Genomic DNA, 27,717 nt, shown 5'->3' with positions numbered 1-27,717 from the left:
GTGCTATAAAATCAAAAAAAAAACTAAGTGTAAAAAGTATAATACATAAAAAGATCAAAGTGAAATAATTACTTTAATAGCTACTGTAAGGTATATAAAATGCAATAACTATTATATAAGTGAAGAAACATCCAGTACAGTGCAACGATACAGAATGAGGAATAACTAAAATCCTGCATGTGCTATAACCAGCATACTGTATGTGTTTAATAATAATAATAATAATAATAATAATAATAATAATAATAATAATAATAATAATAATAATAGAAGAAGATAAAGTGGGGATGGTTAGGGGTACATTAGGAGGGCAGGGAGAGTAGAGTGGAAGTTTGATGTGTATTATGTTAAACCTATGGAGGCATGCAGGATTGTTGAATGTAAGGGATTGTTGACTGTTTCTGTGTGAACTTCACTGCCTTGGAGATGCAAGCACATTTGACAGTGACAATAAACTTTGAACATAACAAACATTTAATTAAAAAAATAAATAAACTTGGTTGCATGAGTATGCATTCCCTTACCAATATACTTTGGCATATTAGGCTTCTGTTTAACAGCTGGAAAAAAACAAAACAAAACTTCACTTCCCAGCATGACGACAATCTAATGCAGAGATAACGTCAACAAAGAAATCAACTGTTTTGGAACGGCCCAATCAGAGCCGAGATATAAATCCAACTGAAAACCTGTGGAATGACATGAAAAGGGCTTTACACAGGAATCCCTCTTGCTATTTGATAGTTCTAGACATCTTTTCAAGGAAGCTGCTAGACTTACTTTGAAAGCGTGAATGTAGAATTATATATTAAGGAGCTTTAACAAACTAGTAATTGCTGTACAATTAAAATGGCATTTGTTTAGGTCCATCAACAATAACATTATTATTATTATTATTAGTAGTAGTAGTAGTGGTAGTAGTAGTAGTAGTAGTAGTAGTAGTAGTAGTAGTAGTATTGTTGTTGTTATTGTAGTTATTATTATTGTTATTAATATTATTGTTGTTGTTATTATTGTTGTTGATCATCTGTCATATAAAAGAAAAAGAGAAATATATGTCTCTCTCTTTTTTTCTTTCATAATTAAACCTTTGTGCAAAATTGCACCTGAGCTGCAGAAATTGGGTTTGCTGTTGTTGACGTTCAAGTGTGCAAGACAAACCTGGTAACCTGAGTAAATGACACTCGAGTGGGTGTGCGAGTCGTTTCCATCAGCTGCGCTCTCTCTCTCTCTCTCTCTCTCTCTGTCTCTCTGTCTGTGTGTGTGTGTGTGTGTGCGCCTGAGTGTTGTGTGGTACCTACGCTATGGTGTGTGATATGAACGCGATGTCCTGCCCTTCCCCGTCGTCTCCGATCGCGGAATCATGATCTGCTGTCTTCCCCGGGACTCTTCCGCCTCGAGCCGAACGAGGGCGATTGTGAAAGCGCCTCATTTCTGATCCCCGTCGCTGCGCTTCTCGCAGGATTTGCAGCTTTCGCTTGCCTGGAGCTTGTGGCCACTTTTGGTGATGTCAGCTCGGCCGTCACTCCTGACATCGGCTTCCCTCCCGGACACGGCGGAAAGGTGGTAGGAAACATATCAGTGTCAGTTATAACACAAACCTCACTGTTGTTCAGTCCACGGACTGACAAATGTAACTGTAAAACCGGTCCGGCAACCGACATCGCATAGTCTAGTAAAATAAAAAATACTTTAACATTTCAAATCGCTGTATTGCTTGTTATAACATATCGAGCGCAAACGTTACTTAGCTTAACGGAAGAGAAGGGCAGCGTTAGCTAGCCTGCTGCAGTTAGCTAGCGTTGGTGGCTAAGTGGCTAGCTAAGCTTTTCATGCAGTGGAAGCTAACGAGCTGACGACAAACAAGACAGACGTCAGGCCGTTTCCATGTTACTGTCAAATGGCGCAGGGCAAAATGTTTCTAACGACCATGAACCATTACTTCTTTTCAGTGTAATTTTCCCTGTGTGTTTTTTATTTTAATTAGCTAGGACGGAATGTGTAGTCACAGTCAGTCTGCTATCAGTATAACAGGCGAGACGGTGAAAGCCTCCGGCTGGAGCTAATAGTAGGTGACATAACGCCGAGTGTTGTTCATACTATCACAAGCACTATTTACTCGAATCCGGTTATTTTCTACAAACTTTACTTCACTATTTGGCTTCTCATGACGAGGAAACACGCGCACTGATGTTCTCTTCGGTCGCTTTACTGTATAAACGCTACGATTCTTGTTAAAAGTTGTTAGGAATGTTAGCTACTGTAGGAGTTAATGTGACTCTGAGCTCAGGTAGATTATTAAAGCAACAGAGTTTCCTGTTAACAATGCAATCACAGTCGAAACTCACAATCTGTGTCACTTAGTAAAGTGTACATTAGTGGGAATGGCTTTGTGACTTCTGGTTGTGCTTTAACCTGGTGATGACTGGGATTGTTATTAAACTTGACTATAAATCTGGCAGGTATTCCTTGGAAACATTTATGTGGTGTATATATAGGGTCGTGTCAGCAATTCTTCCTACTGTACTGCCAGATTGTATTTGAGGGCATTATAGAGCATTCTTAACAGTTTACAGTTTAAACTCTCTCTTTTTTTTTTAGGTGCGTTGCTTGTGTTAACCTACTATACCGTGTCCTATCAACTCGTCCTATCAACTCGTATCACTCTTTACAGTGTATGAGTGTTTGTCTCCTGTCTGCATATTACAGGGATGTTAGGATTATTGTTTCACATCCTAGACTTTCTTTTGTACGTGTACAAAGAAAGGTCAGAAATCCATTTAAAAGGAGCTTTGTTTACATATGTGGGAAAAAAACAGGATTAAAAAGTTACTGCTCACCTCTCAAATGTACAGAGATAAAAAAAAAAAATAGTGATGTGTTCTTCTTGTATACACACGAATACTCATAATGAACATAAAAAGTACACCATAACAACATGTTATTGAATTATATAACAGCTGTAAATGTCACAGCCATGTAAAATGTCACCTACATTCCTGACCTTCGTAAGGAACATATACCTAGACTGGGACCCATACCAACAAGTAGAACTCAATGCCAGCAGTGTTAAACGTCATTCCTTTGTCTGGTCCTTATTCTTACTAATGCGTATGTGTGCAACTCACTTAAAATATACTTCAAACAGTAAGGAAACTATTGAAGAAAAAGTACTTGATCTTGCTGTAACCTTGACCATGTTTGGTTTAATTCCAAAATCAATGATAATTCTCTATAAATACCTACAAGCATTAAACCAATTATTCTTGAGATTTCATACTATTGAGAATCTCAGAAGGCCACGCGGACTGACGGACGGACTGATGGCAGGAATCTTAGAATGCTAGAAAATGGGCCTTGAGTTCCTGAACACGAAGGTCTAAGTAAACAGGAGGAATGCTAAAGAGGAAAAACTATTTCAGGCATTTGACCTTGCTGTGACCTTGAATTTGTTTGGATTCTTTCCAAAATCTAGTCAGTTCATTTATAAGTCCATATAAATCCTAAAATCCATCAAACAATTGTTCTTATGATATTGCTTTAACAATAATATGAGACACATGCACAGAGGGGTATACAGACAACCCAACAAGTAATACAGCAACACCTTTTTATTACTAGCTTATTCTTTATAATTGATCTATTAAGAATATTAGGTTTCGTCTTTGATCTTATTAGACTCAGAAGGATTTTTTTTAATGTCATATTATGTATTTCTCCTTCAATGTGTGTAAGAATCCTGTCTGGTAATTGTGGCTTGTATTGTGTATCAGAAAATGGTTAGGTGTGAATGACTACAGATTGCTGATATCATTTTTGATGCTTTTCTGATCGGTCAGTTATTTCTCGGTCCAGTATGGTTTCCATTTCAGGATTTCTTGTCCAAGTACTTTTTTCTTTGACCATGGCACTGAGAACTTTCCCCACCCTATGTATTCATCTTTTCTGTGCTCGTCTGTGGAGGGTTCAACAACCAGTAAATTGTCTTTCATTACTTTAAGGCTTGTCATAACTTCCTCTCAGCACTTTTAGTTTCATTGTCCAGATATAGTTGTTTTATGTGTCCTCCCCCGGGTCTTGTTCATCACACGTGTGTACACATAGTTTTGTGTGAAAACTAGGCAGAGAATGTAATTTGTGTTTCTATGTAGACAATCTAATCTGTTTAAAGTTTCTTGTGTATGAGGATGGTACACACCTTAGTAGTAAAAAGGGTAATGGCAGGTAAACTGATCTTGATGATCTTTCATAACACTTCTTGCCGATCATAATAAGCATATGAACTAGTACACTCGTAAAGAAACATTGTTGACAATATATAGTGATCTGGAAACATTTTGTTATGCACATTAGTGTGACAATAGGATAGCTGCCATTTATCAGTTTGTGTACAGCTCTGAATATGCATATGCCAATTTTCTAATGTGAAATGCTGGTTCATGCAATCCAATTGAAATCTGGTTCTTTGCTTACCTTGAAGAATCAAGGTATGATGTTGATGCAAGATTCTGTTCAGTGAGGAACTTGAATCGGTGTCCTTTGATGTATGAGCTTCTATGTTCGAACTCTACGTTGTTAAAGATGCCTCTTCCACAACTCTAGTCCTTCTTTTTAGTAATTTGTTTGTCTGTATTTCCATTACTCCGACCCTGTTTGGATATTTTCCCAAAATCCAATCAGTTCATATACTGGTTGCAATGATGATTTGTTATAAATCCTCCAAATATTCAGCCATTCATTCTTGAGTTTTTGCCCTTAAATCAAGAATATCTAATCACAGACAGACATGGACAGAACAAAAGCAAAATCATACCTACCCAAAAAAAGGACTTTCTGAACAGGAACCAGGAACTAGTATCTTTGTATGACAAATGGAAAGCAAACTGTTGAACAACTTCGGCCATTTAACCTGGATGTGGCATTGACCCTGTTTTGATCAGTTCCAAAATCTAATCAGTTTATATGCTTTTTAACTAGGACAATTCAATGTAAATCCTGCAAACATTAAGCTTCGTGTTTTGGACATACTGTGCTAATGAAATCTTAGATGGGTGGAATCTACACTGTTTCCATCACATTGCCTAAAAATCAGTAGGTCATCCAACAGTATTCTATCATCAGGTCAGTCAGCCATTAGTTTCTGAAGGCCAGTCAATGGCAAGTGACACAATTTTTGAAGGTTTTCTCTGTTGCTGACCTTTTACTGGGAATCCAATGGATGCAGACAGTATACAGTAGCATATGGTTTCTCTTTTTGTGAATGTTTACTAAGATCAGCGTAGTGCTGACAATTTTTGTACAAGATCACACATACGCTCTCTTCTGCTACCAACACACAGCATTCCATATTTTAGCAGAGTTTAGCCTACAGGTTGGACTATATATCTTTCTTTACATTTATTTCCTGTTGTAGGGCTGAAATGAGACTCTTTAGTGCTACCTTGAACCACATTTCGTGGCATACCTCTTACTCGTAAGAATCCCACCCTTATGACTCTTATAAACCCCACTTGCCCCCTTCAACACTCACACACACACACACACACACACACACACACACACACACACACACACACTTGCTTACTCCTTAGGTTGAGATAAAGCATACAACATGAGTATTGTCACAGGAATTGATGAGACATAGACATGGAGTTTCTATTCTGTTGTTTTTACTGTAGATGTTCTCTGTATGTATTCTTGATGTGTGTCAGGTTTAAAAAGCTTCATGCAAAAGATCATGCAAATACATTGTTGAGAAGGGTAAGAACTTCAGTGGCCTTACTAGTGCTTACGTAATATTCCTTCTCATCTGTGAACCAAAAACAGTCTATATGGCAAACGTTTGTTTTCACACTGTGGCCTTTCTTTGGTTTAGCGAGTTGCACTTGTGCTTGCAGTGGCATGTCTTTGAGCATTCAATTACAGATGATCTCTATGGGTCATGGAACTATGCCTAAGATACAGATGGAAAAACGAAAGCTCTCCTCAAGGATTTTCAAACGTTCATCAATAAGGCCAGACAGTGTGCTGTTTGAATGCACACTGTACAAGGTAAATCTTTTAAATGCGCCCTTTTATTTTTCCCATTTTCTATGCAAGTGCACAAAAGGGTGTGCGATGATCAGAATCCTAGCAGTTTGTGTGTTTAAAGAAAGATTTCTATATTAACATGTATTTTCTTGCTCAATTCATTGAATTCTTAATAGCATCAGCCAAGAAACAGTGTTTTTGTACCAATTCATTTCTGGTAAAAGATTTCTTTTTTTCTTTTTAGAAAAGTTTTTAAGCTGAGTTTGCACACTTATGTTTAAACACTGCTATGAGAGAGCCTTCAGACTACTTGTGTTTAAACCCTGCTATGAGAGAGCCTTCAGACTACCAATAATTAATTGTAAGGTTTTGCTTTATAAAACGACGAATTCTCACTAATGTCACCAGCAATGAACCTACCATGTGCTAACAGCAGAGAATGCCCACTCAATTTCTTTGATTCATCAAGTTGCAAGTCAAATTTTCCAACAGGTTTGATTTTTTTCTCAAATTATACTTCCAGTCTGAGCAAACATATCCTTGATTGTCTACTGATTGTAATAATTAAGAGAGGAATCTTCTCTATTTCTTTAGCTACCTGCAGTTGACAATTGCTTTGCATGCAGTCAGTATGACATTTCAGCAGTTGTGTAGCTTTTTGTATTAGCCACTATCTTGGCTTTTTGAGAGACTGAAGTTTGGACAGTTAATCATGAATAGCTTTCATTGTTTTTGTTGATTGTTCAAATGAAGAAATAGTCTGCCACCTTGCTGCTACTTATAACATCTGATTTGCCTTTATGTTAGAGTTTTTTTTTTCTTCAGAAGGTATTCCTTTTTAGTGAAATGCCATAATCCACAACCCCCACTGAACTGAGACATTTTGCACTGTTGATTTTTCTCCCTGTATGGAATCTACAAGTATTTCATCCTTGTTTCTCTCCTGGATCATCCACAGACCTAACAATTATCCGTGCCTCATTCGACAAGAAGACCTCAAATTTCTGTCCTGAAATGTGTTAGTCAATCCATCCACTTATGCATGAATCTGTTAAGTAATAATCTCACTCTGTCTTGAGCCTCCATTAGTCTTGAGGGATTCTTTTTGCAGGCAAAACCAGAAGCCCTAAAACACTCAAAGGTCCATATGGTCCTATTGGGTACAGATCAGGTGCAGATAGTCCTGTTCTTTAAAGGTAAGCACAAGCTGTAATGTGACAGTGTTAGCTGACACCTTCTCCATAAACTGATTATCTTCCTTGGATATTTCAGGTTTTTCAGGTTTATCACAGCTTCTCAGATATGTACATTTCAGTCACTCGAAAGCTCCCTTCCCTTTCTAATATTGCTAGCTAGTTTCTGAATAATCCATCCACATTCACTAACAAACAACATTTTCAGCTCAAAGGGTTGAACAACCTGTTAGAGTTCTATAGCGTTGGGTATATTCGCTCCAGTGAACAGTCTAACATCTGAATTTAGTTCAGGAAGACAAACATCCTCAAACTGTGGCCAATCACTGTGTCATTTCATTTGTTTGAATTTGAAATAAACAAATTATTTAAACTTGACTCTAGGACTGATTGCGAACAACTATCCCCCACCTTTCTCTTATATTGCATCGACTCATTTTCATTATTTGCTTTGCTTTTTTTGATATTTGCCCTAACATAACATTGCAGTAGGCTATTGTACAAAATAGTGACACCAACTCACTCTGTCTTGCTTTACAGTATTTTATTGCTGGCCTAACCTGTTTGATCATATCCAGAGCCTACAGAGTCTCTTTTAAAAATTCACGTCCTCATGCTAAGTTAGTAGGTCCCAGGATTAAAGGTATCATCAGTCTTAAACCCTGTTGGGTCATTAGTATAGTATGAATTACACTAGACAATGATTAAAGACAACTACTAATTTAAGTACTTGGTGTAGAGGTACAGTAAATATAAACATCTACATACCCCTGTTAAAATGGCAGGTTTTTGTGATGTATTTCCAGCAGAAGTTAAGTATAGACTTATTATAAACAAAGTATACCGTACATTCAGTAAGGTTAATATAATTCTTTTCAAACCTTTATTTTTGACCATTTTACTTTATTTTGTTTTTCACTTGAAATTTGATTACGATATTACATTAAAGATGGGAAAGGTTCTGTAATGATTTATCGTCATGTTGTTTTGTTTTATCTCAAAAATCACTGTCAACTATATCCACTGTAGGTTTGAGTTTTTTGTTTGAAGACTAAATTTGTTTCTGTAAGTTGTTCATACAACCAGGGGAAGTTAATTCAATAGCCTCTGTGTCAGGACAGTGAAGAGATTTGATGCACGTCTTCCTTGTTCTGTGAGATAGTCCAAATAACCTGTGCTGGAGGCCTGTAGGAAGTGTGGGGTTTGATAAGAGTTGTAAGGTACTGATCCTATTTTGTCTTTGAAGGTGTTTTTAAACTGATGCAGCTACAAAAAAAAGCCAGTGGAAGTTGCATAGAAATGAGGTATTTAGATTAGTTGCAGAGGTTGAGATGTGTGCAGGGGCAGACTTGCCTGCAGTAAGTTGCTGTAATCCAGTCTCAAAATGACAAGGGACCGAACAGGTATCTGAGTGGCTTCTGCTTCTGTGGATAGAAAGTGCCAGATACTCCTAATGTTGTAGAGGGAAAAAAACGGCATGAGGAAGTCATTTTAATGAGGCAAGAACAGTTGGTTGTCCATGGTTACCCAAGGTTGTGTGCAGTGACCGATGCTGTGATCTCATGGTTGTCCACGGAGATCACAAGATCTTGAAATGGGAATGTGTCTCCTGGGATATACAGTAGCTCAGTTTTGCTAGGATTAAATTTAAGATGATTTTCTGCCATTCATCATGAGATGTCTGCCAGATATGTTGAGATCTGTGCAAAAACATTTGTTTGGTGTTGGATGGAGGGAGGATGAGGTGAGTGTCATCAGCATCGCAGTGGCATGAATACCAATGTGAGGAAAGACCGCACCAGGAGAGCAGGTGAAGAGTTTAAAGGGTTTAAACAGAAGAAGACCTTTGCCACAAGGGACACCAGTGGGGTATGTGTGGAGTTCATGTAGATTCCTGTATGTCACTTGATATGAGCATCCTTCCAGGTAGGAAGCAAATCACTGCCGTGTTGTGTCATGAATTCCAAGACTCATAAGGATGTACAGGAGAGTCATGGGATTGACCTGCAATTCCAGCCCATAATGTTGCATAAAGGTTTGAAGTTTGCTATAGTAGAACAGTTCCAATAGCCACTCAGACCTATACCTGTAGCTTTTTGTGTTTCACATGCTTTAATAGAGAAAACAGAAACATGCTTTTTTTGTAGCTTTAGTTTTTGTCAAATGTTCAGAGTCCACATATGATGTTATAACATTTTGCAAATCACCATTTACAAGGCACCACAAATGAAGCAATAGGTTCTTCGCTAAATGTGGACTGCACTTTAAATTGGCATTGGGATTCTTGACTAGTCGTCACTGATTAGTTGCTTTGCATGTATGCAAACAAAATGCCTCTTGCCATTAAAATATCAAATAATGAATTTGTATTGCATTTAGAGTAACTCAGACCCTTAACCACTGAGCCATTACTGTCCCTAGACTTAACAGCCCAAACAACATCAGGGATATGTATGTGGCAGATTGTAAAATTGTGAAGACTGTTTAGAATGTATATTGTGGTGTGTGTATGTGTGAGGGACAGAGAGATGGAAGAGAATGTGTGAAGTGTAATTTGACTGCACGTGGCTTCTCTTTTGCCTGCTGGTCTCCCCATTAGCTAGCACTGTAAGAGTGATATCCTACTCTTCTATTTATAGCAGCACACAGAGTTTGCAACTTGATCTGGAAGCCTGATAGCCCAAGTATGCCTTTCCAGCACACAAACTCAAAACCATTTAGGTCCCTCATTGTCCATTCTCATTCCAGCCACATTCAGGAGGTAACTTGTTTAAGCTTGGTGTATTGCGTCACAAGGGTTATGCATGAAATGTGACACACTGTGCCAGAACTAGAATATTTCTCTGTTTAATATTTAACACAATGGAATATAATTTAAATGCAGAGTGCAAGAAAGTAAATGGTCAAGTTTCATTTTTGTTGTTTGCATGATACATGTGAATCTATACAATGGGTATAAAAAAGTGCAGACTTCTGTTAAACTTACAGGTTTTTAGTTATATGTGTAAATTAAACTAAGATCAATAACGTATGGTCTTTTTGCAATTTTAACATGATATACAGGGTTTCCCGCAGAAAATTTGTTAGTTAAGGCGGTAGGGTTGGGGTAGGGTTAGGGTATCTCACTTCTTTGTGAGATAGACCACAGACTCTGTACTACATTTAACAATTATTAAAAACAGGCGCGTGCAACCTAGCTAGCAGGTGAAGAACTCAAACAACAAAATCACCAGCAAACTTACTTTAAATTTGCAAGAACTATAGACTAATACAATAACAGGCTTAAATAAACCCAAAACATAAGTCCACTTACAGTTCTCACGGACACGCGTTTTAGACATTCAGTTCTCTCCAGAGCTGGAAAGCTGATCCTATATTAACACGGGTCCTACTTCTTGCCTTATCGTAAGCCTTTCTTCGCTTTCTTTCTTTGTTTTTATCCTCCATGTCAATGTTAAAACCGCTTTTTGCTAATGTCACACATGCACACTGAACACTCTCTTCACCCATATAGACAAGACACGCCCCTTTCTGCTCATTGGCTACACGTTAGTTTAACTAATACTTTGTTAAAGCAGCATTTTGCATATGATACTGTACTCAGTTTTTTGGGTAAAAGTCTACCAAATAAGACATTTAGCAATATTATTCCACTCTTCCTTTCTAAATTGCTTTAGATCTTTTAAATTGCAAGGGAGTCTCTTGAGCACAGCCCAGTTTCAGTAATTGCACAGGTTTAAATCTTGTGCTATTCTGAAACATTGATCATCTTCTCCTGAAGACATGCATTAATTGTCCCAACAAGTGAATGTGCCAGAATAGTATATGGTATATGGAGATGTCCAGCCAATTTGTAGAGAAGCTTCCACCATCATACTTTACTGTGGATATAGTGTTATTTGGGTGATAAGTTGTCTTGTTTTGCACCAAACATTCATTTTAGACGTATCTTAATCTCAGCAGATCATAACATATTTGGACTTCCTCAAACTGTGCTGTGACCACCTTTAGGTGGACTTAGATTTTTTCTGTCTAGAACCCCTAACTTGAATCCCAGACATCCCAGAAGGATTAAGTCTTCTATTTGTGGGATATCCTGTTCTAGGTATTTTCACTGTGGTGCTGCTTTTTTCTCTTATTGACGATAGCCTTCACAGCGTTTTCATCAATGACATACCATACTTCCTTTGCAAGCGGAGGTGAAGAAAATCGTACAGAAACCTGTGTGGCTTTGGACACTGAAAAATCACTGGTCTTTGCTATTATAGATTTTCAGAATAAAGTTATGCCTGTAAATATATGCTAATATTTGTGTGACTTGAGTTGACTTGTGCATACCCATAATCATTTTATCCTACATAGTCAAATTTGACTAGAAAATGCAAGTGGAATTATTTTTTACCTTAATGACTTAGAGAACACATGGCAGTAGTACAGCTTGTGCACTTCAGTCATGTGACTGTAAGTCATTTTATCCTCTGAATGGTTTATGACCTTTGTCCATTGTAAAAGGTGAATCAGAGCCAGTCTGCATTAATCCCTGTAAGTTGATATCAGGTTTGAGTCAGGTCCTACAGACCCCTTGAGAATCAACCGTAAAATCATTCTTTCATTTTTTTCTTGATTTTACCAGACTAATTGAGTAAAGCAAAAAGTGTGGTGCCTGGAAAAATAATTCTCCTGATATGTCGGAATAAGATTCAGCACTTATTCCAAGTTCAGCGTCGCATGGGTGTTGTGAATAGTGTGTGTCCCTGTTTCTCCTGTGTCACAGTGACCATGATTTTAAACTTTTAATTTCAGCCCTTCTGCCTCCCACATACAGTATCTCACAGAAGTGATTACACCCTTCACATTTTTGTACATATTTTATATCTTTTCATGTGACAACACTGAAGAAATGACACTTTGCTACAATGTAAATAGTGAGTGTACAGAAGATTCTATAAGAAGATTGTCAAGACTCTGAAACTGAGCTTCAGCACGGTGGCCATGACCATACAGCAGTTTAAGCAGTTTCCATTCAGAACAGGCCTCGCCATGGTCGACCAAAAAAGTTGACAAAAGTGCATGTGTTCAGCGTCATGTCCAGAGTTTGTGTTTGGGAAATAGACGTATGAATGCTGCTAGTATTGCTGCAGAGGTTGACCAAGATAAACCAAGACCTTGTTTGGTTCAGATGGTGTCAAGCGTGTGTGGAGGCAACCAGGTGAGGAGTACAAAGACAAGTGTGTCTTGCCTACAGTTAAGCATGGTGGAGGGAGTGTCATGGTCTGGGGCTGAATGAGTGCTGCACACCTCCACAACGACCACTGTCTTGCTAAAGAAGCTGAGGGTAAAGGTGAAGGACTAGCCAAGCATGTCTCCAGACCTAAACCCTATTGAGCCATCTGTGGGGCATCCTAAAACAGAAGGTGGTGGAGCGCAAGGTCTCTAACTTCCACCAGCTCTGCGATGTCATCATGGAGGAATGGAAGATGCCCAAGAGGGTTAAGGCAGTGCTGGAAAATAATGGTAGCCAAACAAAATAATGACACTTTTGGCCCAATTTGGACATTTTTACTTACGGGTGTACTCACTTTTGTGGCCAGCGAGTTGGGTATAAGCATGTTGAGTTATTTTGAGGGGACAGCAAGTTTACACTGTTATACAAGCTGTACACTCACTACTTTACATTATAGCAAACAAAGTCTTGTCACATGAAAAGATATAATAAAATATTTACAAAAAATGTGAGGAGTGTACTCACTTCTGTGAGACACTATGTATTGGAACCTTTGCAAAGTAAAGTAACATACAATTTCCGGTTTTTGGTTGGAATGTACTGTACTATGTATCAGGATTCCATTCTGCTGACAAAGAGTTTCTTGCTAAATAATTAACAGAAAGTATTAGAAGCTATGAAATATGAAAATAGTCTCCCTTCAGATGGCCAAATACCGGGAACCAGTTGATACATAAGGAAAGCAAAGTTAAACTAGGAACAATTACTGACATCCCCATGCACACCACGAATGAGGCTAATAGAATATAACCCAAAGAACATATATCTCAAACATATTAAACATTTCATGACAAGCCTCATCACCAGAGATCTACTATCTGTCTGTTCTCTTCTGTCTGCTGCTGAAACTTATTAATGCCACCAAACAGACCGATTTGCAGAATCTTTCTGTTTCCCATAGAGCGTGTTGACACAATTGTTTTAGCTGGCTTAAATGGAAATGTAGTTTTCCATTTTATTAATCTGACAATCGTAGACAATTAGAATTAACTATTTATTGATTGATTCAGTGATTTCAAATTTACATTTCCAGTTTTATTTTAGCTAGTTTGAAAATAAGCATTAAACTTCTAAATTTGAAAATCTTTACATTCAAAGTGCTTTGTCTTCTGCCTTTCTGTGCTGTGGCTGTAATTTCTCATTTTTCCTTGGTCTGGTTGGCCATTAACCCAGAATCCATTGGAAGAGATACAACCCTTGACCCCCCTTCACTTCACAAAGCAAAGTAAGCCTGGTACTTCCCTGTCCCAGAGAGAGAGAGAGGGAGTAGAGACAAGGAGAAGGCACTTAACAAAGTGTGCTCACATTCTGACTACTGTGGCCATGACAATCTGTGCTGTCCCTGTGCAGTTTGCTCTCTACCCCTCTCTGTCTCTCTCTACTTCAGACACTCTCTCTGTCATGGCTTATAAAGGTCACATGATGCTTGCACTGACAAATTTTGTTCCAAGATGAGAGCATACACACAAAGCTCACAGACAAATTTGCTTCCACCAAATACACACATTCTGTATATATGCTGTAATCTTACACTATATACTTTCATTCTTGCTTTATTTAATATATATGTTATTAACAGTAGACAGTACCAATAACATTTACATACTACATTTTAAATATATGATGGAAGTTAGAGTTACAGTGCATCCAGAAATTATTCACAGCGCTTCACTTTTTTTCCACATTTGGTTATGTTACTACCTTATTTCAAAATGGATTAAATTAATTATTTTCTTCAAATTGCTACAAACCGTACCCCATAATGACAATGTAAAAGAAGTTTGTTTGAAATCTTTGCAAATGTATTAAAATGTACATAAGTATCACATGTACATAAGTATTCACGACTTTTTCTCAACACTTTGTTGATGCATCTTTGGCAGAAGTTACAGCCTCAAGTCTTTTTGAGTATGATGCTACAAACTTGGCACACCTAATTTTAGGCAGTTTCTCCTATTCCTCTTTGGAGGACCTCTCAGTCTCCATCATGCAGGATGGGGATTGTCAGTGTGCAGCCATTTTCAGATCTCTCCAGAGATGTTCAATGAGGTTTAAGTCTGAGATCTGGATGGGCCTCTCAAGGACATTCATAGAGTTGTCCTGTAGCTACTCCTTTGTTATCTTGGCTGTGTTCTTAGGGTCATTGTCCTTTTGGAAGATGAACCTTCACCCCAGTTTGAGTTCCAGAATGATCTGGAGCTTTTTATCAAGGATGTCACTGTGCATTGCTGCATTCATCTTTGCCTCCATCCTGACTAGTCCCCCAGTTCCTGCCTCTGAAAACCATCCCCACAGCATGATTCTGCCACCAACCATTCTTCACTGTAGGTGGTATTGGCCAGGTGATGAGCGGTGCCTGGTTCCCTCTAGACATGTCTCTTGCCATTCAGGCTAAAGAGAGAATTTTGTTTCTCATTGTCTAAGAGTCCTTTAGGTGCCTTTTGAGAACTCCAGGTGGGCCATCATGTCCTACCATGCAGGCCCGATTGGTGGAGTACTGAAGAGATGTTGTTCTTCTGGAAGGTACTCTTCTCTCCACAGAGAAATGTTGGAGCTCTGTCAGAGTAACCATTGGTTCTTGGTCACCTCCCTGACTAAGGCCCTTCTCCCCAGATCACTCAGTTTTCACCGGGACAGCCCGCTCTGTGAAGAATACTGGTGGTTCCAAACTTTTCCCATTACCAGATGATAAAAGCCACTGTGGGACCTTCAGTGCTGCAGAATTTTTTCTCTACCCTTCCCCAGATCTGTGCAATCCTGTCTCAGAGGTATAACTCCTTGGGTTGGCTGATGCTCTGACATGCATTGTTAACTGTGGGACCTTATATAGACAGGTGTGTCCCTTTCCAAAACATGTCCAATCAACTGAATTTACCACAGGTGGAGTCCAATCAAGTTGTAGAACCACAGCAAAGATGATTAGTGGAAACAGGATGCACCTGAGCTCAGTTATGAGTGTCATGGCAAAGGCTGTGAATACTTATGTACATTTATTTATTTGTTTATTTATTTACTTACTTACTTACTTACTTACTTATTTATTTTAATAGATTTGCAAAGATTTCAAACAAACTTATTTTACGTTGACATTATAGGGTATTGTTTGTAGAATTTTTAAGAAAATAATGAATTTAATCCATTTTGGATTAATAAGGCTGTAACATAACAAAATGTGGGAAAAGTGAAGCGCTGTGAATACTTTACAGATGCACTGTATCTCTGGCTCCTTTGTATTGTATTTCTTCTGCTTATGGCTGTTTGTGTTCTTATTTTTTCTTCTTTCTCTGTGTTTAAAAGCCTAGATTTTTGAGCTGTTACTACACTGTGGCTGTGGTTGCCTCTGCTTTAAAAAAATTGCACAGCTTTGAATGTTCTCCCCATGGTTGTCTAGACCTTTTTGTTCACTTTCCTTCACTGTCAGGTTCTTTTTCTGCTTGAACTTGAGCTCAGGCCTGTGACATATTTTGTTGCCATGGCAACCTACCTCATAACACTCAATAATATGATATTGACAACGATGACACTGCTCAACAAAATAACTAACACGGTCATGTTAAGTCACTCGTACAGTTGATTTCTGGCTGTTGGTGGCATGATCTAGAGCAGGGAACAGTAATCAGGCAAGCATCAGTTAAATACACTAAAAACACTGAAATTGTAAATGCAGTTTAATTTATGTGATGCATGAAGTCTGTATAGTGGAATAAAATTTGTCCTCCGTATTTCTCTATATGTCATGTTTTCTGGTTTTCTAAGGGGAACTTGAGGACACAAAACACAGCTTTGATTGATTATTTAATTTAAGGAAGGAAAAATGTTGCAACATCACCCACTGGGGTTACAATTACCAAGCATGTCCCATCATTTACCAAATTTTAAAAGCATAGCCATAAAAGTGCTACTTTTACAGAAGAAATTCCCTCAGCATGTGCTCATTTAGCACTAATGCCTGTGGCAGAACTGGGCACTACAGTGTTTATGAATGCAGAAGCATATGTACTAGAATTTCAAATTTTCATCTGGGATCGTGTACAATAGCAGCAATTGCAACTTGCAATCAGAGAAATCTCCATAAATGAACAAATAATGAATGTAAAATGTCTACTTGAGGTTTCATTTCCAATAGAAGTGCGTGTGCAAAAGAAATGTCTTTGTGCCTGTGATAAGGGTGAGCATTTAAGAAGCAGCACCATCATCTGTTGTTTTCGGTTTAAATCAATCAACATACAGACGTAGTCACTTGTTAAAACACCACAGATTGCTGCTTTGAGAAGTAAAATATACATTAGCAAGCATTTAATATTGTATTTGGGGATGGATATCAGTCCCTGTTAAGTGTAAGTTGATTTCACTGTCTAGCGACTCAACCAGATGCTGTGACAAATGGAACAAACATATTAGCCAGGTTTCATCCTCTGGAAAAAAAAAATCATATCATATCCAGCTTTATAAATGAGGCCCAATATGTTCTTGCAATAAGGCATTTTTTGTTCCATCAATTTGACTGTTTTGACTAGTGTATATCCTGACTTTCTAGTAGTCCCAGTGTTTAGTAATCTACAATGTTCATTTTAAATCAGTATGTGGGGCTGTGAGCAGACTGCATGTATATCTCTAATATGGTAATCTCTAAACCAAATATGGCAGAGGACTAGCCCTAAGTAAACATAAGACAATTTTTAGTAAGGAAAGGAAATTTATCCACCAGTAGGCCTTGTTTCACCAATTAATTGCACCATCTTTACTCAATTAACCAAATGTCTTTGTTAATTGGGTTTAATTAGAGTAGACACTGTGATTACTGATTACCAACACTACAACGTAGTGAAATATATAATTTTAGAAAGGGTTACAAAGCCATTTTAAGGCAATGAGAGCCACAATGAGAGCTATTATCTCCAAATGAAGATCATTAGGACAGTGGTAAATCTTGCCAGAAGTGGCCAAATTCCCAGAGTACAGTGATGTTACAAGGGGCCTTTTTACACCTGGTCGCTTCATGTGTTTTCTCTGATCCGATAGCTATCTGATTTGTTAAAACTGTTCCATTTACATTAGGCCACATAAATGTGTCTTGGCGAATCGGATATCGATCTGATCTTTCTACTCCCGCCCAATATGCAAATATATTTTACTTCATTTCCGGGGTAATTGAAATGGAACACGCTTTGGTGTATGCGGTTGCTATAATAAACAGCATTTACTGTTTGCTGCATTTTCACTAGCGGCAGCAGTGCATTTTAAGACCCAACGAGACACCTGGGTGAAAGATCGGAGCCAGCACTGGTGGGAAAACATGTTTGTTTCTGCGCGATGCACGACTCGCGAGTCACCTGCGAGTGACGTACTTCCGTTTGGGAGGAGTTTAGCGCTGACGTATGTGGCTTGAACAATCACATTCATTTAAACCTGTCCAGGTTTCATCTGAAATGCGTCCCAGACCACCTCCTGAAGTGGTTTGAGCGTTTGGATTTATATCCGTCTCGAAACCGTTTCGGAGGGCATTTACACCCTGTCTTTTTACGATCGTATAGCTATCGGATCACAGAAACCGCATGAAGTGACCAGGTGTAAAAAGCCCCGAGATGTTACAAAAGAATCCTGAACAAACTAAGGAACTGCAGGACTTGGTTGCTTCAGATGAGTTTAGTATTCATCATTCCATCAATACAAAGAGACTGGGTGAAAATGGTATCCCAAGGAGAAAAACATAAAAGCTTGTCTAACATTTGCCAAAAAGCATCTTGATAAGCCCCAAGCCTTATTAGATAATGTTCTGTAGATTAGTGAATCGATAGTGGAACATTTTGGAGAATCTGTACCAGAACATACTGAAGGAGAATGTCTAGTCATCAGCCTGAGATCTGACACTCAAGCACAGTTTGGTTATTCAGCAATGTGAAGCACAAGTAAATGTGCACTTCTCATTAAATGTACTTGTTAGTGTATCAGAACTAAACTGTAATCTGATATCTCTAAATATCCATTAAAGACTTAATCAGATGTCAGCCTTTTCTTTTCGTTTAATGTCATTGCTGTCTTAAAGAAACTATAAAGATGTTATGGAAATCTTAAGGAATACCATCTCATTATCATAGTAAAGTTACAGTTTGCTGCTAGTTTAATAATAATAATAATAATAATAATAATAATAATAATAATAATAATAATAAAAAAATCCAAAGTTTTACATGTTCTGTCATGTTAGCCCATGTATACTTAAATTGTTTCTCCCTCCAAAGCACTAGAATACACATTATAGTTCTGTATAGATATTAGAGTTTATTTTGTTGCCATTAGAAATGGCTCGTATTCATCCCAAAAGTGTTATGTGGGGCTAAGAGTAAAGGTTCAGGCCATTTGAGTTCTTCGATATCATGTACCTTGAGGTTGAGGTTTAAGTTTGGGCTCAAAAATAGTTCCTTCAGAAGAGTTCTGCCAACCCAGTTTGAACTATGTCTTTATGTCAGTTTGTGCACAGGGGCATTGTCATGCTGTAACAAAAATACATTTTGCCCAATTCTGTCCAATTGTCTGCTTTCAATTTTGTGGCAACAATTTGGGGAAGGGTTATATAAGTGTGCAATGGTCAGCTTTCTACATACTCTTGCCAATATATCGTATTTTTCAGTCCTCCTCAGTTTTGATTTACATTGTATTTATTGAAAAAGCAAATAGAAAAAATGGCAAATACATTTACAGCATTTCTCATTTACAAAACCACTTTTAAGCTGAGGAACAGCTTGTTAGTCAGTTCATTTACAAGAATAATTGACTATTCATGTGTTCATTTTCTGCATGTCTGATTTTAGTGTACAGTACTTTGTCATCATTTACATATTATATTGACAGCTGTTATTGTAGCCATAGCTTAATAGCTTTGTTGTTCTGAGGACTGTTCAACATTCGGTACAAAATTATTTACTTTATTAAAGTGACGTGACATACGGCTTTGTATGGTGACCCATACTCAGAATTTGTTCTCTGCGTTTAACCCATCCAAAGTGCACAGACACAGCGTGAACACACACACCGTGAAGACGCACCCGGAGCAGTGGTCAGCCATTTATGCTGCGGCGCCCGGGGAGCTGTTGGGGGTTCGGTGCCTTGCTCAAGGGCACCTCAGTCGTAGCCTGCCCGAGACTTGAACCCACAACCTTAGGATTAGGAGTCAGACTCTCTAACCATTAGGCCACGAACACCCCCCCCCCCCCATTAGAGTATCAACTCTCAAAGGGTGGCACAAAAACACAGAAAACAACTCAATTAAAAACAACTCAACTGTTCTTTGAGAGAATAAATAGGAACCTGTGCTGTATATGTGGGACCTGGGAATATCTTTGTGCCACTTATTCTGACATGCTGGTATTGACGAACAACTAATGACAATTCCTTGCAATCTTTCCCGCTACTTTTTCTGCACATGGCTGTGGGTGCTTTCTGCAAATCTATCTCCCAAATGTTGTTGTTTTTTTTTTTAACAAATTTCTCAAGATGTAAATGTGTTGACTCAAAAACCAAGACAAGAACACTTACCAAGAACACAGTTGTAATTTTTCTGTTCTAACAGTATGCCTTTTTTACCTACAGTACCATGAAACACAAAGAGAGTTGATATAAGAATGGACCAAGTGTGTCCTGTACTAGATTTTCTGAAAAGGTTTGCGTGTTCATACTGTAACCTGTCAGATTTAGCTTTAGTTGAGTTTCTGCACCTCAGGTTCATGTTGAAAAAAGAGAGGATTTCTGTGTGAACAGCTGACTTTCTTTATGTCTCGTTCTCTATCATTCACTTGTCAAACTTTTTGATCGTGAGCTATTTCCTTTGCATCTTTTTTTACCCTCTGCTTCCAAGGCAGATCCAATGACAATCTACATGATAAATGGTTGAAGTCTGCAGTTAGTTGCAAAAAAAAAAAAAACATTCATTTATCCATTTTCTATATTATTTGAAGGGTCACAGAGAATCTCCCAAAAAAAAAAAGAATTCTAGAAACAAAAAGATTGCCCTTATTTCCCAATGGCCTAGATGTACTCATGGGCTTTTTATGAGCTTATTTACAGTGGACCCCTCGGTGTATCCAACATCTCACCTTATTTACATGTTACTCCCTTCATGCAGCAGCAGGCCAACATTTGATCTGCTGTGTTAAATTGGCAGATAGGTTGAAGTAAGTGTAACTGTGAATCTGCAGGGCTGGGTATGTGTCATAGTCAGACATACTCTCAGGTTGTCAACTAGACATACACATTGCATTTTATTATGCTAGAAACAGAATAAGATATGTTACAGTGTGTGACCGCTTAAATATGAATGTGCTTAAAAGTGTGAATGCTTAAATGCAAATGGATATTTGGATCTTCATTCTTCAAAGTAGAATGGATTTCAACTGGGCAACAATCTCCCTTTAATACAACCTTTTTTTTTACTCAGCCCTTCTGCAGCCCTTTACAAATTACCCTATTCTGGGGAAGGTAGCAATGGAATTAATTATCCTCCATTTGTATAGAATCTGTCTGACTATAGATTTGTGTAATACAAACTCTTTAGAGATGGGTTTGTAACCTTTTCCAGCCTAATGAGCAAGAATAACAGTTTTTATGAAGTCCTCAGAAATCTCCCTTGTTTTACCATGATCCAATTCCACAAACACACGCTGTGAAAATCAGACGATGATATCTCCCTATACTTTAAATAAAATAGTGCACTCACAGAGACCTGGTTTTCATCCCATTTACTGAAATCAGATGGACTCTTTTTGACCTTGAAATTAAAAACTAATCCTAGAGGTTCACATATGCCACTCACAGGTATGTATATATCTAGCTGCTGCTATAACATGAGTGTTTTTTACTCTTGATTGAGTATTACTCTTTGTTCAGGATCCTCTATTTTGAACATTGTACAATATATTATACAGAATGCACACTGGTAAGCCCTATTTTGTGTATTGGACCTTGAGTGTTTTGTCTCGCACTGTTTGCACTAGGTTGCACACAATGCACTCTATGTGGCTAGGACAACTCACCTTAAGTCCTTACCGCTGTGTAGTTTATGTAGATCTGTGTTGTTTTATATAGCATCATGGTCCTGGAGAAAAGTTGTTTCACTTCACTATGTACTACGTCAGCTACATAACAGTTAAAATGACAATAAAAGCTTTTTGACTCTTGACTTGACATGACTTTAATATTGGAACATTTTCCTAAATAAAAACAATTACCAAGTATAATATATTTGTCTGATTTGTTTGTTTGGGTTCATTTTGTCTGCTTTTAAGACTCGATGGTCCAGGTCATATTTTTGAAATTGTAAATTTCTAAAAGTTTTGAAATTTCTAAAAGTTCACAAACTTTCAAGTGACACTGTACATACACAAGCTACATTTTTTGGGTATTGCTTTAGGTTGCTTTGGCACTCCTTTGTGTGTGTGTGTGGTGTACGTGTTATTGACTAATTACTAGTGTGCCCATCATGACAGGCAATGTGAGGGCTGGTATGACTGATAATAATGAGAAAAATAGAGATCAAATAGATGAGTGAAAATGTGTGATGAAGATTAAGAAATATTGACGGAAAGGTTGAATAAAATGCATCTGAAAGAGAAAAGGTGGCTGTTGAAGATGGAGAAGTGTGCCTGAAAGATAAGTACAGAGATGATCGTGTGTGCCTGCTTGAGGGACAGAAAGAGAAACACGTGGTGTGAGTGGAGGTGTTTTTGAGGTCATCACCCTGAAATGGCACGGTGACGGAAAGCCGTGTGGGATTTTCTAAACGTCATCAACTGAGGTGTTTTGTCTTACTGGAAGATGTGTGTGGGTGTGTGTGTATGTATCTGCCAGTCTGTCTGTCTGTCTAAGTATCTGTATGTGTGTGTGCGTGTGTGCGTGTGCGTGTGCGTGTGCGTGTGCGTGTGCGTGTGTGTGTGTGTGTGTGTGTGTGTGTGTGTGTGTGTGTGTGTGTGTGATATCTGTTTCTTGTGCAACAGGTGTGGAAATGACTTGTTAAGGCCTGTATGCACAGAAAGAAATGTACTGAGTTGAGTAGCTGTGTTCTCACAAGCCTCACTAATGCCTAGGTTTCATAGTCTCAAAGGCACATTCTCTCACAAGTTTAAGCTCAGAGACACACCCGTTTTCTGTTGAAGATGCTCTCTTTCATTCACATGGACACAGAAGATGCATAGATGCGAACAGTTTATGTTCAGTTAGCTAGTTGGCCTCGCTGGATTATATGATGCTCAGCATTAGAAGCAACTTGACAAAATTCAGAAGCGTAGTTGGATGTACTTTTCCCCATAGAGAAACGTAGTCCTATGTCAGCCCTTTTGCTGCTCGTTGCTTAACTCAGGACCTATTCATACTTAGTACTAACATCAGTCTCAGGCAATTGGATCACAAATGAACAGCATAAAATACAGATGTGAACATCAGAGAATATCTGGATCGCATGTGTCATGTGAACAGCAATGCATAATGGTGTGGCGTTTATAACACCAGAAGACTGCCTGGTCACCATTTGAGCTGCCCACTGACATTGTTATTACTAGTGCATGTGTTTTTTTTTTTTTTGTCCACAGGTTAATCTTTCACATGTGTGGCAAACTTGTTTTGCATACATTATTCATGAAGTGAATTCAGATGGAATGAAGTGGTGTGTGTGTGTGTGTGTGTGTGTGTGTGTGTGTGTGTGTGTGTGTGTGTGTGTGTGTGTGTGTGTGTGTGTGTGTGTGTGTGTGTTAAACTTTGTAAAACTGATAAGATGACTGCAAATATTAGCTTAATTTGATAGGTAATGGTTAAGATTAGGGTTAGGCTTGACATTATAGTTCCTAAAAAATACCTACCAAAGATTGTTTCTGTGTGTCTGTGTGTCTGTGTGTGTGTGTGTGTGTGTGTGTGTGTGTGTGTGTGTGTGTGTGTGTGTGTGTGTGTGTGTGTGTGTGTCTCCTCAATTGCCTGTATATCTGTATTAACTTGTAGAGAATAGCTAGTTTATTTGTCTGCCCAAACCTTCTTATATAACATTTTATATTGTTCTATTTCATAATCAGATTTAAAAGGAAGACAGAGCTGGCACCAACTAACTCAATAGTGTTGAGGAATGTAAGTTTTGTGGTTTTCAAATTGTGAGTCATATGAAAACTTTATAATAAGGGAAACTTCACTTCTAGGCAACAGTCTCCACCCCTTTTTTTAAAGTAGCAGATATATACATAAACACGCTGCTTCCTGCACTTTCTTAACCGCCTTCTCCTTTGACCCTCATATTCAGAATGAAATGTACAATTTTGTAACATATTTGTTTTATTTAAACTGTTCCTGTTTATTTGTGTTACAGATCAGTGTGTGTTCAGTGAGGAGATCTGAAGCCAGAAATGCACCAGTGCTGCAGGCCTTCTTTAAAGTGAGGTGAGACAAAAGTTGTAATACCATCATCTTTCTTATTTGGAAGCCTCAGATTATCAGCTTCCTTCTATTAGTCACACTGCGGTTCAAAAAATTCAACAACAAACCCAAGAGGCAAAAACACTTATTATTCTTAGAAAACATTTCTTTTCTCTTTCTTTCTTTCTTTCTTTCTTTCCTTCCTTCTTTCTTTCTTTCAACCTTCATGTCTTTCAGCCTTTCTTTCAACCTTCATCCTTTTTCTTCTTCTTTTCAACTTTCTCTATCAGGGACATTGTGTCCGTGACATTGTCCTTTGAAACGATTAAGGGTTGTATGAAAAATAATTCCAAAAGGCAAAACAAAAAGACAGCAATCTAGAAGATCGTTTGTATTGAAATAAATGAACTCATACATGTACTCGTTTACTCTCGAACCCTCCTTTTCACTCTATTCACAGTGCAAGACTCACTAATAGACAGACACACAACTTATTTCTGTAACCTCATCCCCTTGAATTTCTCTACATCATCAGCCAATCAAATGCACCCTGAAAATAAACTGACCAATCATGGGAAGCAAGTGACCACTGGTGCCCAGTCACAGATCCCTAATGTGAATCAGCAGGAACAGCAAGGACCTGCAAGCAACCAAGCGTCAAAGGGCACTGGGACAGGAAACCATGGAGTGAAAACCAATCAGATATCTCCTGGGCTGAAAAGTGTTGGTGGGATGATGAAGACCAAATCTAAAAGGGAGAGAAGTATCTCTGTGGATGCTGCAGAACAAAAAGACACACTTGCACCAGTGCTGGAGACAGATGTTAAAGGTATGTCTGGCACTGGACATATGCGTACACACACACATTCCTTACTCCAGTGCATAATATATAGTCATGAATCTGAATGATTTGTGGCTCATTAGTTTAATCTCACAGTGAAATGTGAAAACATTTGTCTAACTTTAATTTGAACCAAAATAACACTATGAAGAAATATCTTATCAAACCCATGTGTCACAATTACTGACAAAAAATACATATGAATAAAATTTTACAGAAACAGGTTCTCATTTCTTGTTTTCTTTTTCTCACCTGAGGGTTTAAGACCTCTCATGAGGTCATCTATTACATCCGGATATACTGAGGTGTACAGGTGACATGGAGGCTAAAGTTCAATAGTCATGTATGTGCATGGAGAACATTTATGAAATTCGACAAAGTTTTATTGAAATTCACATAATAAAATGGCTACTAGGTCATGTGGTTTACAAATGGATATTAAATACTAAAACTAACTTTGCCATGTTTAATGTTCTAAACTTCTCATGATACCTTCAAACCACCGAATGGTCTGTTGTCCATACTAGGCAGTTCTACATAATACATACTTTTCAAAGTAAGTTTTTAATTTTATGTCAACAATCATCACTCCTTAGGAAGTTTTTAGAGAAACTCTGTCAGTGCTCATCGGTGCATTTAACGTTGCTGTACAATGCACAAATGGTGCTAAACATTTTACTGATGATTTGAAAACCTACAGACGGTAATGTTTTTGCTTTTATGTCAGCAACAGCTTGTGACCATAGATTTGTTTGGGAAAGGATAACAGCAGGCTCAAACAAGCTTAAAGGTAGGGTCTCCGTTGTTTGAAAGCAAATGTTGACATTTGAAATCACCAAAACAAACACGCCCCTTACCCAAATGGTTCCCACCCCTGTATCGATAGCTCCGCCCACACTTACATATGTAACCCAGGCAAGGAAAGAAATGTCTTTATCATAGCTGAAGGGAAGAACAATACGATTGCAGATATACAAACAAGCAAAAATGACACACAAGCATAATCATGCAAAGGACAAAGGCATATATTAGTTCTGTGTAACAAAGCAAAACCAGCGTTACTCACCTATCGAGAAGGAAAAAAGCGCCTCGGCATCTTAAGTAAAGTTGGCCGCATATTCACAGAAAGGAGTTTCCCGAGTCAATAACTCCTGAGTTAAAGGCTGTTACTAGCAATACACGGTTGTAGCTGCCTCTCTACATTACTACGATAGAAAAGAGGTGTTATTTGTGTAGTAACAGCGTTTAGCTCAGGAGTTATTGACTCAGGAAACTCGAACCTGTGAATATGCGCCAACTTCCTGCTCCTTCAGTTCTCTCCAGCGCTGGAAAGCTGATCCTATATTAACATGTCCTACTTCTTGCCTTATCGTAAGCCTTTCTTCGCTTTCTTTCTTTGTTTTTATCTTCCATGTCAATGTTAAAACCGCTTTCTGCTAATGTCACACATGCACACTGAACACTCTCTTCGCCCCTATTGACAAGCCCCGCCCCTTTCTGCTCATTGGCTACACGTTTGTTTTGATTTTTGTTTTGTTTGTCGTCCCGACTCAGTTTTCTGAAGCATTTCTCAGACAACGGAGACCGCAACTTTAAGTGAAGAGGCTTATGCAATTGGCTACTTGTGATTTGTTTTTTATTTTGAATTTTTTTATTAAACCTGTAGTAGGCAGCTGAGATTTAACAACCTAAAGATATACAGCATTCAGTCTGGCAGTTTTAGGTGTACCTTTGTTTAGTTATGTTTAAAGTAGCATCATAAGCCAGGGTTTAAATGTTTCAGTAAAATTTCAGTGAAACATGAAACTAGTCTAATATATTTGCTTATTGAAATATTACATATTTGAATTGAATATGTCTACTGAATGGTTATTATCCACTCTATAACCCCCTTTTCCTATTCCAATTTGTTCTGTAAATCTTCTATTAAAGAAATGATTCTGTACCTCAGATATGTCCTACACTTATGCTTTGCCTTGTTTGTGGACATTTGTTAGATTTAAGTCCACTTATTTGCTGTAATAAAAAGATCTTGGTGTTCAGAAAATATATTAAAGGAGCTCAATCTGGCAATCATAGCATTTATGAACAGAGGGAATCTGTGCCCTATTGGACCCCTTTTTTTTGGTGTTGTTCCCATGAAGACTAGATGCAATAATAACAATCAATGGAACATCTGCTTATATTTGTCAGCATAATAGTTCAGTTGAATTTAAAATGTATGGAGCCGTGAATGCTGAATGTGACCTGTGTCGTTTTTAACTCTCTACAACTACATAAAATACAAAGGCTAGCATTTGACCATTTAAAAAGAAGAATAATCCTTAGGAAAGAATCTAACCCACACTGTTAACTAAGGGGGAGGATTTGTGATGTTCTGAGGCTGTTTTCTTTTCCCACAGGGCCTAGGAACCTTGTTAAGACACATGGTATTATGTAACTTTATGAAGAGAAATTAAATGAAAAGTTGGCTACTTCTACTAGGCAATTACAAATGTATTACAACTTCCAGAATAACAGTGATCAAACTCATGCATGCTAGGCTACACAAAAACAGTTCATTACTCACAGAATCAAGATTTTTTTACATTGGTTATGCCCTGACCTAAACCAGATTGATAACCTCTAGAGGGAGCTAAAGAGTCCACAAGAGTTGACCTTGTACCTTTGAGGATCTGCAGAGATTCAGTATTGAGGAGTGTTCAGATTTCGTGCTGTCCATTCTCCAGTCCCATCAAGCATTATAAGCAAAAACTCTGTTTTGGTTCTCTGCAGGAGTAGACGAACCAGTAACGGGTGGCCAAGCAGATTTTTACTTGTAGTTTCCATATAAACAAGTGGTTTCAGAAGATTCTTGCAAACATTTTTGCATAGAATATGCTCATGTGAATTTAAACTTAACATGATCCAGATTGTGCAGTAAGTTGGGTCTTATATTGCACACTATATTGCCACAGGAATACCACAAAAATAGTCTACAG

At 38.1% G+C, this 27,717-nt stretch overlaps 1 protein-coding gene across 14 annotated transcripts in view; it reads left to right on the top strand.

Moving 5' to 3' along the window:
* Positions 1 to 1,217: 1,217 nt before the first annotated feature.
* bcl9l (bcl9 like) overlaps positions 1,218 to 27,717 on the top strand; it is a 36,328-nt gene continuing 9,828 nt past the window's right edge. For 5 of the 14 annotated variants that reach the window (XR_007144696.1, XM_047822444.1, XM_027132607.2 and 2 more), the window contains exons 1-3: positions 1,218 to 1,563; positions 23,849 to 23,919; positions 24,356 to 24,724. Coding sequence is in view for 13 of the 14 variants with exons in the window: in XM_047822444.1 (XP_047678400.1) it covers positions 24,439 to 24,724 (286 nt within the window). In the remaining variant the exon portion in view is untranslated. Of the gene's footprint in view, positions 1,567 to 23,561; positions 23,614 to 23,848; positions 23,920 to 24,355; positions 24,725 to 27,717 lie in introns of all 14 variants that reach the window. The other 9 variants (XM_047822443.1, XM_047822441.1, XM_047822436.1 and 6 more) reach the window with 9 other exon arrangements.

This window comes from Tachysurus fulvidraco, chromosome 13, assembly GCF_022655615.1.
Source record: "Tachysurus fulvidraco isolate hzauxx_2018 chromosome 13, HZAU_PFXX_2.0, whole genome shotgun sequence".
NCBI classification, from domain to species: Eukaryota; Metazoa; Chordata; class Actinopteri; order Siluriformes; family Bagridae; genus Tachysurus; species Tachysurus fulvidraco.
This window is presented reverse-complemented; position numbering and strand designations above follow the sequence as displayed.